The 12,889-nt window shown below is 42.2% G+C and overlaps 1 protein-coding gene across 4 annotated transcripts in view; it reads right to left on the bottom strand.

Annotated features, from left to right (window-relative positions):
• Positions 1–12,889, bottom strand: part of dicer1 (dicer 1, ribonuclease type III) — a 174,222-nt gene that overhangs the window by 76,481 nt on the left and 84,852 nt on the right. For all 4 annotated transcript variants that reach the window (XM_038822311.1, XM_038822319.1, XM_038822325.1 and 1 more), the window contains 4 exons: positions 7,556–7,688; positions 6,482–6,557; positions 6,252–6,391; positions 1,438–1,617 (listed from right to left, as the gene is read on the bottom strand). In XM_038822311.1, the coding sequence (XP_038678239.1) occupies positions 1,438–1,617; positions 6,252–6,391; positions 6,482–6,557; positions 7,556–7,688 (529 nt within the window). The remainder of the gene's footprint in view (positions 1–1,437; positions 1,618–6,251; positions 6,392–6,481; positions 6,558–7,555; positions 7,689–12,889) is intronic.

Here is a 12,889-nt window from a genome sequence, read left to right as displayed (position 1 = left end):
CAAAGGTACTTCACAGGAATGTTATGAAACACTGACACCAAGCCACATGAGATAATAGGTCAGCTGACAAAGAACCATAGAATCGCTCCAGTGCAAAAGACCCCACAACCCTACCTCACCTAACCTTTACACATCTTTATACTGTGGGAGCAAACTGGAGCACCCAAAAGAAACCCTCGTAGACATGGGGTGAATGTGCAAACACACAGATGGTCATGGAGGTCAGCATCAAACCCAGGTCCCTGGTGCTGTGAGATGGCAGTGGTAACCACTGTGCCACCATGCCGCCTTTTAACTTTATAATTTATGCTTACATAGGTTTCAGCAGTACTTTTGCAACCTTCTCCTTTTTTTAAAAGACTAAAGCTTTTCCTATGGGTAATGTCTAAATAAATGAATGAATGAATGAATGAATATGCACACCCACGCGCACACACTCCCCCCAATACGAAAACAGCTTTCACCATAGAATCCCTACACATTCGGCCCATCGAGTCTGCACTGACCCTCTGAAAGAGCACACCCTACCGCGGCCCATTTCGTCGCCCTTTCCCCGTAATTCCACCTAACCTGCACATCTTTGGACTGTTTGAACATGTGATTGTGAAAAGCATGATTTGGGACACAACAGTAAATTCAGGGGCCATGGAATGAAAAGGAAGGTTGAAGATAGGGACGTATCTTGTAAGGCCAGAGCGGTTACAGAGGGTAGTTTTCTTGACAAAATGCACTGTCTCTTCAGAAGGATACCTTCTTGTGACAAATGAGATGCAAAATTGCAGGATGTGTCGAGATTTGGGAGCAACCACTCAATTTTCCACTGTAAGGTCGATGCACTATGCTATCGAACTCTATTTCTATCACATAATGAAGCAGTTCTACAATACACCACCTCTCCCGAAACATCCTATTCTATTACCATCTAAAGCAAATGCATTTTAACCATTTGGAGTAGTTAATTTGATTTGTCAAAGAACCTATTCTTATTTAATTAAAAGACCTGCCAAAATATTCGCACCAACTCTTTTGCAAACATTACTTTTGCAATAAACTCTTTTCCTACAAGAAATGCATGTCAATTTTTGTAACAATTTTCCAGTCTTGAAGTTATGGGAAAGTATGCTGAATTTGCATCAAATAATTAAAGAGCAACGGGATATCAATGCACTCCATCAGTGCAGCACTAGAATAATTCAGTCTACCACTTTCAGAACTCCCAATCTCGCTTGCTCAGCTGCCGCAGAGTATTAAGCTAGGTGCTTAACCCATACAAAACAGATCTCCATCTCAAACCCTTCTCCTTCTGCCTCAGGTGACATCCACATGGGTTGCTTGACTGGTGAGAAATTGATTTGACAATCCAGGGAGAAAACAAAGATTCTTCACCTGCTTATAACACAACCAAACTGTTAGATTATGTAAAGATGATCGAGGTACCCGAGGTATTGGTTTGGCAGTCAGAATTCCAAAACATCGCGTTGTATCTTCTGGAGGATACAATTTTCTCCTTCTGAAGTTGAGTTCATCAGGAAGAGGAGTGGTTAACACCATGCCAATCACATACAAGTAACAAGGTTGGTTTGCTTTGGGGTAACTGTTCCTCAGACATTCGGGAATCTAGTTAAAGAGATGGGTATGAGGGAGGTGGGGAGTTAGTGGGGGAAGAAAACATACCAAAGTATTTAGTCATGTAATACATAAAGACACAATTTATGGCAATATCTTTACAACAAATTAGGACAATGTTAACAGTTTGTAGACACTTAAAAACTCATCAAGCACAAAATTACAGTCAATAGTAAGTAGCTGGACACTGGGTCCCCTTCAAATTCAACTCAGTTACACTAGGCTCTGGGGCATCACTATCACATGAATCAAGGGAAGCTCACTGCCTGCATCAAGTTGAAAGTTCAAGAAACACTTCAGAGTCTTGATCACATGACACAGGCTGACTGGACAGATTTCCAGGCTCACAGGAAATCAATTAATATGGGGAGAGGATGGGAAAAATAGAGTTAAAACTGAAGGTTACCCATTATCGTTTTGAATGGCGGAGCAGGGTCCATGGGCTGTATGGTCTACTCCCATCTCTTATGTTCTTATTCCAGTGCCACCAAGGGAATGCGTAACTGTTGGAAGCACCACCTTTGGATCAGACATTCATAGAATCCTAGAATCCCTACAGTGCAGAAGGAGGCCATCCGGCCCATCGAGTCGGCACCGACCTTTGGAATGAGCACTCTACCAATGCCCAGAACCCTCCATCCCCGTAACACCATAACTTAACCCGCACATCCCTAGGCATCAACTGGTAATTTTAGCGCGGCTAATTCGCCTAAACGGCAGAGTTTTGGACTGTAGGAGGAAACCGGAGCATCAGGGAGAATGTACAAACTCCACACAGACAGCGACCCAAGGCCAGAATTGATCCTGGGTCCTTGGTGCTGTGAGGCAGCAGTGCCAACCACTTTGCCACCGTGTCACCTGAGGCACTGAGACCTCTGTCAACACTCAGGTGGACATAAAATATTCCATAGCACTATTTCAGAGAGCAAGGGAGCTGATCTCCTGGCTAATATTTATTCCTCAACCTTATGAATAGGTGGGACAGTAAGTTGCAATGAGGAAATAATAACCTTACAAATGGATATAGATAGGTTATGAGAATGGGCAAAAATGTGGCAGATGGAGTTTAACATGGATAAGTGTGAGGTCATGCATTTTAGTCAAAAAACTGGAAAGGCAAATTATCTAAATGGGGAGAAACTGGGGTGCTCCGATGCAGAGGGATCTGGATGTCCTCGTGCATGAGTCACAGAAATTGGGCATGCAGGTGCAGCAGGTAATAAGGAAAGCTAATGGAATGCTGGCATTTATAGCAAAAGGAATTGAGTATAAAGGTAAGGAAGTCTTGTTGCAACTATACAAGGCATTGGGTAAGACTGCACCTCGAGTATTGTACATAGTTTTGGTCCTTTTATTTGAGGAAAGATGCAGTGACATTGGAGACAGTTCAGAGGAGGTTCACTAGATTGATTCGAGAGATGAGGGGTTTGTATACGAGGAGAGATTGAACAGTTTAGGCCTATACTCTAGAGTTTAGGAGAAATGAAAAATGAAATGAAAATCGTTTATTGTCACGAGTGCGCTTCAATGAAGTTACTGTGAAAAGCCCCCAGTCGCCACATTCCGGCGCCTGTTTGGGGAGGCTGTTACGGGAATTGAACCGTGCTGCTGGCCTGCCTTGGTCTGCTTTCAAAGCCAGCGAATTAGCCCAGTGTGCTAAACAGCCCCTGAATGAGGAGAGATCTAACTAATTGAGGTATACAAGATGCTAAAAGATATGGATAAAGTAGAAGTGGAGCTGATGCTTCCTCTTGTGGGGCATTCTTAAACGAGAGGTTATAATCTTAGAATAAGCAAATTTAAAACCAATTTGAGGTATAACTACTTCTCCCAAAGGATTGTGAATCTGTGGAATTCGCCACCCCAGAGTGCGGTGGATGCTGGGACAGTGAGTAAATTTAAGGAGGCGTTGGACAGATGTTTAATGGTAATGGGTTGAAGGATTATGGAGAACGGGCAGGACGGTGGTGTTGAGGCCAGGATGGGATCAGCCATGATCACATTGAGGGTGTTTAGGCTCGGGAGGCTGAATTACCTATTCTTGCTCCTAGCTCATGTGTTCTAAGGGGGCGATGATCTGGTTGATTTCGCAATCCAGCTATTGATCTGTAACATTGTAGGTAGCAGATGAGGAACATATCAGCCATGATAGAATGGCGGCGCACACTAGATGGGCCGAATGGCCTAATTCTGCTCCTATATCTTATGAATTTATGAACCTACATCACTGAATAATTATCTGCCCATTATATCATTACTGTTTATGGAACTTGCACAAGTTGGCTGTCATGTTGTCCACATAAAAAAAAGACTAATCTTCAAAAGTACATAATTGGCTACAAGGTACATTTGCAGATGGCTAGGGAAATTGCAAATTCACTAGTGATAATTTACCAAAATTCACTAGTCTCTGGGGTCATCCCGACAGATTGGAAATTGGCAAACGTGACACCACTGTTTAAAAAAGGAGGTAGGCAGAAAGCGGGTAATTATAGACTAGTGAGCTTAACTTTGGTAGTAGGAAAGATGCTGTGCCTCACTAATTTAGTGGAATTTTTTGAGGACATTACCAGTGCAGTAGATAACGGGGAGCCAATGGATGTGGTATATCTGGATTTCCAGAAAGCCTTTGACAAGCTGCCACACAAAAGGTTGCTGCATAAGATAAAGATGCATGACATTAAGGGTAAAGTAGTAGCATGGATAGAGGATTGGTTAATTAATAGAAAGCAAAGAGTGGGATTAATGGCTGTTTCTCTGGTTGGCAATCAGTACAGTGTTGGGCCAACAAATATTCGCAATTTATATAGATGATTTGGAGTTGGGGACCAAGGGCAATGTGTCCAAGTTTGCAGACGCCACTAAGATGAGTGGTAAAGCAAAAAGTGCAGAGGATACTGGAAGTCTGCAGAGGGATTTGGATAGGTTAAGCGAATGGGCTAGGCTCTGGCAGATGGACTACAATGTTGACAAATGTGAGGTTATCCATTTTGGTAGGAATAACAGCAAAAGGGATTATTATTTAAATGATAAAATATTAAAACATGCTGTTGTGCAAAGAGACCTGGGTGTGCTAGTGCACGAGTCGCAAAAAGTTGGTTTACAGGTGATTAAGGCGGCGAATGGAACTTTGTCCTTCATTGCTAGAGGGATGGAGTTTAAGACTAGGGAGGTTATGCTGCAATTGTATAAGGTGTTAGTGAGGCCACACCTGGAGTATTGCGTTCAGTTTTGGTCTCCTCACCCGAGAAAGGACGTACTTGCGCTGGAAGGTGTGCAGAGGTGGTTCACTAGGTTAATCCCAGAGCTGAAGGGGTTGGATTACGAGGAGAGGTTGAGTAGACTGGGACTGTACTCGTTGGAATTTAGAAGGATGAGGGGGGATCTTATAGAAACATATAAAATTATGAAGGGAATAGATAGGATAGATGCTGGCAGGTTGTTTCCACTGGCGGGTGAAAGCAGAACTAGGGGGCATAGCCTCAATGTAACGGGGAAGTAGATTCTGGACTGAGTTTAGGAGGAACATCTTCACCCAAAGGGTTGTGAATCTATGGATTTCCCTGCCCAGTGAAGCAGTTGAGGCTCCTTCATTAAATGTTTTTACGATAAAAATAGGTAGTTTTTTGAAGAATAAAGGGATTAAGGGTTATGGTGTTTGGGATGGAAAGTGGAGCCGACTCCACAAAAGATCAGCCATGATCTCACTGAATGGCAGAGCAGGCTCAAGGGGCCGGATGGCCTACTCCCGCTCCTTGTTCTTATGTACATTGGAACATCCAAGGTCACAAAAGGAGCTACAGAAAAACTGTTTTTCTTTCTTTGACTGTGGTGCAGAACTGCCATCACAGTACAAACTGCCCATTTTATATCTCAGATATAAAAACAGGGAGATTTAAACATTTGATTTAGAAATCGCTGCTGCTTAAGTAGTTGGAGCCAAAGCCATGAAGAATGGCATTGTGGAGCTATATTTGGTTTATTTTATTTTACTCCTTAGGTGGTGCCCAGCTTGTCCATTAATTCTGCAGCTTGGTTTATGAATAATGAAAAAAATTATTCATAGGATGCGTGAACCATGTACATTGACAGGTTGGGAAATTGAATGTTACGCCACATTCATTACGATTTAATAAAATCAGTGTCACCTCTACCAATGTGTAATGTGTTTAACGGAAACAGTGAGCATGAAAAAGAGGCCAGGATATTCTGCCTCCTCATTAATTCTTGAGGCAACACTTAGCCAAAGCAATGCAGAAAGGCAAAAAATTATAAAGAGCAGTGAAACTGTACTACACGAGTACCTACTCGTAGCTACTTCTGAATTGACAGTGGTGGAGTCCCAGTGCAATTCAATGACCTGTATTAGTGAATTTAGGTGGCTGGGGAAAATAACTGAAGGAATGTTTCCTCTCGTCCCTCAGAATTGGTCAACACATCTACTGCCAATCAAATACTTTCTCCATTATATATTAGCAAATTAAATTGCCTCCATTCTACCTTCCAGTGATCAGCTGTAGAGGAGCACAGTCCTGGGACAAGGTCAACTGCTCAAATTATTGTGCAAAGGGATAGGCTTTTACATGTGTATTCCAGCCACAGGGAAGCAAGCTGATGCTACTTACTGCTTTAGGGTAGCATTGCCTCCGTTTTGTGGAACCTGGCCTCCCAGGAATACTGGTTTCTTCCTCATCGTGCAAATCAAGCTCTTCTTCATATTTCACAGTTTCTTTCCCAACTGGCATTAAGTGATCATCCAGTTCACCTGCACCCAAACAAAAGAGAACAATACTACATGCACCACATTTACGTTGGGGATTGAAGACTAAAGAGCATGTACTTCATTAAAGCTTACCTATTTTGTGCAGTCTTTCACAACAAAGAAGGGCTGCCGCTTTCTCAGCCAATCTTGTACATGGCATTGGTGGACCCTAGGTAGAAAAGATAAAGGCACCCTCAACAGGTTTGTGACTACTGAGGTTAAGTTCTATAAGATTACATTATCTTGGGCAGCCTGGCTCGAGAGGTACAATTTCATAAATATGCTATGGGCAGAGGAACAAGGGGGAAAATAAAAATAAGAAATTTGAATATTTAAGTGTCAGAGGTAACACTCTTGCCTCGAAGCCAGAAGGCTGAGTTAATGCTCCACTCCAGAGACTTAAGCAGGCAATCTAGATTGATGTACCCAAGGAGTTCTGCATTTTTGGAGGTCTGTCCTTTGGATAAGTCTTAAACGGAAGGTCTGCCTGCCCCCTCAGGTGGGGATAATATATTTAAAATGCAGCAGGATGGCTTTCCCCAGATGTTCTGGCCAATTCACACCATCAATATCACTATCATCTGACAATTTATCTCATCACTGTCTGTGGGACTTGACCACGTTTCCCATATTACACCTGTGAAAGGCACTATAAATAGTTTGTGATTCCCCATAAAATCAAAATGCCGGAACTATGCAACAGGTCAGTCAGTATCTGCAGAGGAAGACAAGCGAGTATTTGCCTTTTCGATGCTAAATGACCTGTGTATTTCCAGTATTTGCGGACACAGCTGGTTTAAAAACAAAATTGTTCTTGAAATGTAGACAACGTTGAAGGAGACGGTAGGCCTGCACCTTGAACAGGGATGCAGCTTATTGCCAGTCACAGACCTGCAACCTATTCATTACACTATATTTTAGGAATGTAATTGACCATGTTTCCTATATTACAGCTGTTTATGATGGATGAATACTGCCAAACCAGTTTATAGACAGTTTTGTTAATTGCCTGGATTGAAAATCTGATCCAAGCCAAATATAGAAATGGATAGAATTGTTTTAAACGTTAACATACATAGAAGTGAAAAAAAAGAGAAAGGACAAGGCAAGTATACAAACAGCAAGGTCCACAAAAAGATTAATATCAAAAGTGAAATGCTTACTCACAGTTACTGGAACGCGGAGGGGTGAGTTGATTGGAAGATAGAGAGTTGACTGGAAAGTACAATCCGGAAGTTCCTGTGTTTTACATTTCGGGGCCAAGTGTGTGAATGGATCACTTGGCAACCTGGCACAGTACCTGTTACAAAAACAAGAAAAGTTATGATTGTTAGGAAATACACTAAATAAATAGTTTAAATAATTCATATTTGCATTGTTGGTATTAGAAATAGGGCATCAGTTTAAGTTGAACGGGCTTTTGGGTTTGTGTGCCAAGAAAGTGTTAAAACTTTAGTTAGCTTCATGTTAAACAAAGGTGCCTGGATTTCTAGATGTTTTAGTTTCACTTTAAACTGTACCTGCATTGTGATTAAGGGTTTATGACATAAAAGCAATTGTAAAGGTTTATCAAAATCCAAGCTGTTGTTTAGCAACCAGAAGTTGACACTGAAAAGTAGAAGCAGTTGTTTTCAATTGGAAACAGGTAACCAAGAAGCAAGATGTTGTTCACAGAGGCTGCCAATACAGGCAGGACAATACAGGGATGAAGAAAGCAGGTCCCAGAAGCTGAGAAACCATTAGAAACCAGGGAATGAAAAGAGAAGTCCCAGAAGTCAAAGATACAGAGAGAAGGGCTTGCAGTTAAAGACAGCTCTGCAAGGTGAAGAACTGGAGAAATCGGTCAGGGAGAAGGTAGACATCCAAAGTAATCCTAAGGTTAGGGACCTTAACGCAGCCTGTGAAGCAGAAGTGTACTGGTTGCGTGGCTAGGTACCCGAGAGATTGTCTTTCTCAATGCACACAGCAATCCAGGGCAGGGGAATACCAAAAGGAGGTTAAAATCCTAGATGTGGCTTCCTAGATGAAGGAATCTGAAAGAAAGCCTGTGTGGGAGAAGATTTCAAGTGTGTTCAAGATTGGAGTTTGGAAACCCTCGTGCAGGCCAGAGGTCCAGTTGGATCATAACTTCTGGGGAGATTTGATGTGAAATCCGCAGAAGATGTTTTGGGTAGTATCTGTCACTTGGTTTCAGAATGTGAAGTATCTGATCACATTTCACCTATCAGTTTGTAGGGACTATGTACTTCCTGAAAACATTAGCCTTTATCTGCGCAATCCTTTAAAATTTATATTTCTGTGTAGGTATAGCGGCATGATGGATTAGTGTATTATAGTTCATCTTTTCTAGTTTAATCGGCAGTGATGCGACTCCGTTCATCCACGTCTCTAACAAAAAATAAAAGTTACGATCTATTGAGCTAGGGTTCTGCTCCGGGATCCGACTGTCCAGTAGTATCAGCTGGGATCATGATAGGATGCACTTATAAAATGATCATACATTTGCCGGTATCAAAGTTAGTTTTTATTCAAAGGGAAAATGTAACACACAGGATATTGGTAGTTTGAGATGCCACCTAATACACAGAAAATTATTCAATAGTTCCTTAATAAGTGCCCCATTTCTATTCTGAGCCATTAAAACAAATATATACAATCATATGAATGGTGGAAAGTAAAATAAATGGTCATAAAATGGTAGAAGTTGTAGGTTATATGTTAAAAGTATCGAAAATATTACACAAACTACTTGTATTCAACTAATTACCCTGGATCCCATCACCTCCATGCACAAAATGGAAACACATTCAGTGGAAATAGCATAGAATTAACTTCAGTTTTGCAACCCATTGAACAAGACCAAGCTGTAGCATCCAAAATTAGGCCTCCAGCACAAAATGAATGGTAAAATGTTGGGGCTGCTGTTACTGACTATAAAGTTCTGACATGAAATGTTTTTAGGCCAAGTTCCTGAGTCAGTACAAAGCAGGAGTGCAATAGCCCAGGATTCACAAAATGTAAAGTTCAAACTCGTGCAAATCTGTATTGCTATACTATCAGTTGTGGCACAGCAGCACATGAGGGGGATTTGGTCATTCAGCTCTTTGAACCTGCTCCAATTTTCAGCAAGATCGTGGTTGATTTTCTACTTGAAAGCATCTACCTGCACTATGTTTGTGCTTCTTAATTCCCTTAACCACCCAAAATTCCTCATCACTCTGACTTGAACGTACTAAAATGGCAGGAGAAAGTAAGCTGCAAAATCACTCGAAGCTGCAAAAAAGTAGATGTGGATAGTTGAAAACTCTCACAATAATGCAGTACAAAATTCTCCTCTGCAGTTTGGATTAAGATATATTGTTGATGTGCATTGCTGCAGATGTAACCCATATGCAATACTGTGGTTGAGTGCCTCGGTGATGAAAAATGTCCCCTTTTGGGAGAGTCTAGGACTACTGGGCATAATCTCAGAGTATGAGGTTGCGCATTTAAGACAGAGATGAGGAGGAATTTCTTCTCTCAGAGGGTAGTGAATCAGTTAAATTCTTAAATAATTTTTATTGTCACAAGTAGGCTCACATTAACACTGCAATGAAGTTACTGAGAAAAGCCCCTAGCCGCCATACTCCAGCACCTGTTTGGGTACAGAGGGAGAATTCAGAATGTCCAAATTATATAACAGCACGACTTTCGGGGCTTGTGGGAGAAAACCAGAGCATGCAGAGGAAACCCATGCACACACAGGGAGAACGTGCAGACTCCGCACAGACAGTGACCCAAGTGGGAATCGAACCGGTGACCCTGGTGCTGTGAAGCAACAGTGCTAACCACTATGCTACTGTTCCACCTACTGCAGAGGCTGGGTCGTTATATGTGTTCAAAGCTGAGACAGACAGATTTTTAATCAGTAAGGGAATCAAGGGTTATGGGAATAAGGCAGGAAAGTGGAGTTGAGGCTTATCATATCAGATCAGTGGTGATCGCATTGAATGGGGAGCAAGCTCAATGGGCCGAATGGCCTACTTTGCTCCTATGTCTTGTGGTTATGTGCAAAATTTCAGATAGGTATTAATGTACCTAAAAGCTCTGTCTTGCATAGAATCGAACATTGTACAAAATATTCAGCGGTAGAAAAGTTCTTATTATTCCTAAGTTTGGCTGCTGTGGAGTCTTTTTAGTCACTGGGAGATTCTCAAGTGCACACTTTTTCATTTACCTGCTCAGGCCACAGTCAGGAGAAAATGTAACTTCACATCCTTTCATTCTGAAGGTGCCAAATTTGTTTTACATCAAGTAATTGTGGTTAGGCTCACAATCAGGTTGAAGGAAATTGTCTGAAGCATTCCTTCAGGTGTAAATATTGACAATACCGCTTTGCTGCTGACTGCTCACTTGATCGTAATTCCCCATGGACTATGTCACCGAATTGTTACAGCGCAGAAGCCATTCAGCTCATCATGTCTACACCGGCTCTCTGAATGAGTAGTTGACAGAGTACCATTCTCCTGCCTTCGCCCCATAACCCTGCACTTGTTCATCTAATTACCCCTTGAATGCCACGATTGAACCTGCTCCACTGCAATTTCAGGCAGTGCATTCCCGAGCCTGGCCACTGGTTGTGCCAAAAAGTATTTTCTCAGGTCACTATTGCTTCTTTTTCAATTACTTGAATTCTGTGCACTCATGTTGTCAACCCTTTCACGAATGCAAACTTTCCCCCATCTATTGTGCCCAAACCCCTCACAACTTTGAGTGCTTCGATCAAATCTCCTTTCAGCCTATTCTTTAAGGAAGAGTCCCACCTGCTCCCAGCTACCTTTATAACTGAAGTTTCTCATCTCTGGAACTATTCTTGCAAACATCTTTTACACTCTCGCCAATACCTTTACACCCTTCATCAAATGCAGCACCAACAACTGTAGAATACTCCAGCTGAAGTCAAACTAGTGTCTTACATAAATTTAACATGATGTCCTTGCCCTTGTATTCTATGTCCGTATTGAAGACTAGGATACTGTATGCTTTATTAACTGGGCTCTCAACCTGTCCCCCCCCAAAAAATATTCAGTCAATAACTTGGGACGGCACAGTGGTTAGCACTGCTGCCTATGGCGCTGAGGACCCAGGTTCGCTCCCGGCCCCGCGTCACTGTCCCAAAGTTGTCAAGGGCGGCACAGTGATTAGCACTGCTGCCTCACAGCTCCAGGGACCCGGTTCAATTCCGTCCTCAGGTGACTGTATGTATGGAGTTTGCACATTCGCCCCTTGTCTGCGTGGGTCTCACCCCACAACCCAAAAATGTGCAGTGTAGGTGGATTGGCGACGCTAAATTGTCCCTTAATTGAAAAAAAAAGAATTGGGTACTCTAAATTTATTTTTTTTAAAAAGAGAAAAAAAACAAGTCGCACATATCCCCTGCCTCCATGTGTAAATTTGCCTTTTAGAATTATAGAATATACAGCACGGAGGAGGCCATTCGGCCCATCGTATCGACACAGGCCCTTGGAAAGATTTAAATCCACGTAACCCCACCTAATCTTTTGGACACCAAGGGGCAATATAGCGTGGCCAATCCATCTAATCTGCACATCTTTGGACTGTGGGAGGAAACCACAGCACCGGGAGGAAACCCACGCAGACACAGGGAGAAAGTGCAAGATCTACACAGACAGTCACCCGAGGCCGGAATTGAACCCAGGTCCCTGGAGCTGTGAGGCAGCAGTGCTAACTACTGTGCCACCCTAATCAGCCATACTATTCATATGGAAGATAACTTTGGGATTCCCTTTTATGTTAGCTGTTGATCTCTTTTCATACTCCATCTTTGCTTCTCTTATTTGCTTTCTCACGTCTCCTCTGAACTTCCTGTATTCAGCCTGGTTCACAATTGTATTTTCTACCTCACACCTGTCATAAGCACACTTTCTTCTTTACCTTAATTTCCATCTCCTTTGCTAACTAGGAAGCTTTGGATTTGTTTGCCATACATTTTTGAGGGAATAGACCTGGACTGTACTCAAACCTTCCCTTCTTTAAAGATAGCCCATTGCTCAGCTACCATTTTGTCTGCCAACCTTTGGCTCCAATTTATTCTGCCCAGATTTGTTCTTACCCGATTAAAGTTGGTTTTCCCAATTTGCTTATTCTTACTCTGTACTGTTCATTGCCCTTTCCCATAGTCATCTTAAATCTTATGTTACAATGTTCCCTAAGTGATCTACTTGACCCACCTCATTTCCAGAGTGCAGGGAAGATTTGCAGGAATAGTTACATGCATGAGGAACTTCAGTAATGTGAATAAATTGGAGGGGTTTAGGCTATTCTCAGTGAAGACAAGATGATTGAAGGGAGATTTGACAGAAATATTCGAAATCATGAGGGATCTAGACAGTAGATGTGGAAAACTGTTTCCATTGGCAGAGGGATTGGGAATCAGAGGACAAGGATTTAAAATAATTGGTAAAGGAAGCAATGGTGCCATGACGAGAAGCATTTTTATCC

The sequence above is a fragment of the Scyliorhinus canicula genome, chromosome 2 (genome assembly GCF_902713615.1).
Source record: "Scyliorhinus canicula chromosome 2, sScyCan1.1, whole genome shotgun sequence".
NCBI lineage: Eukaryota > Metazoa > Chordata > Chondrichthyes > Carcharhiniformes > Scyliorhinidae > Scyliorhinus > Scyliorhinus canicula.
This window is presented reverse-complemented; position numbering and strand designations above follow the sequence as displayed.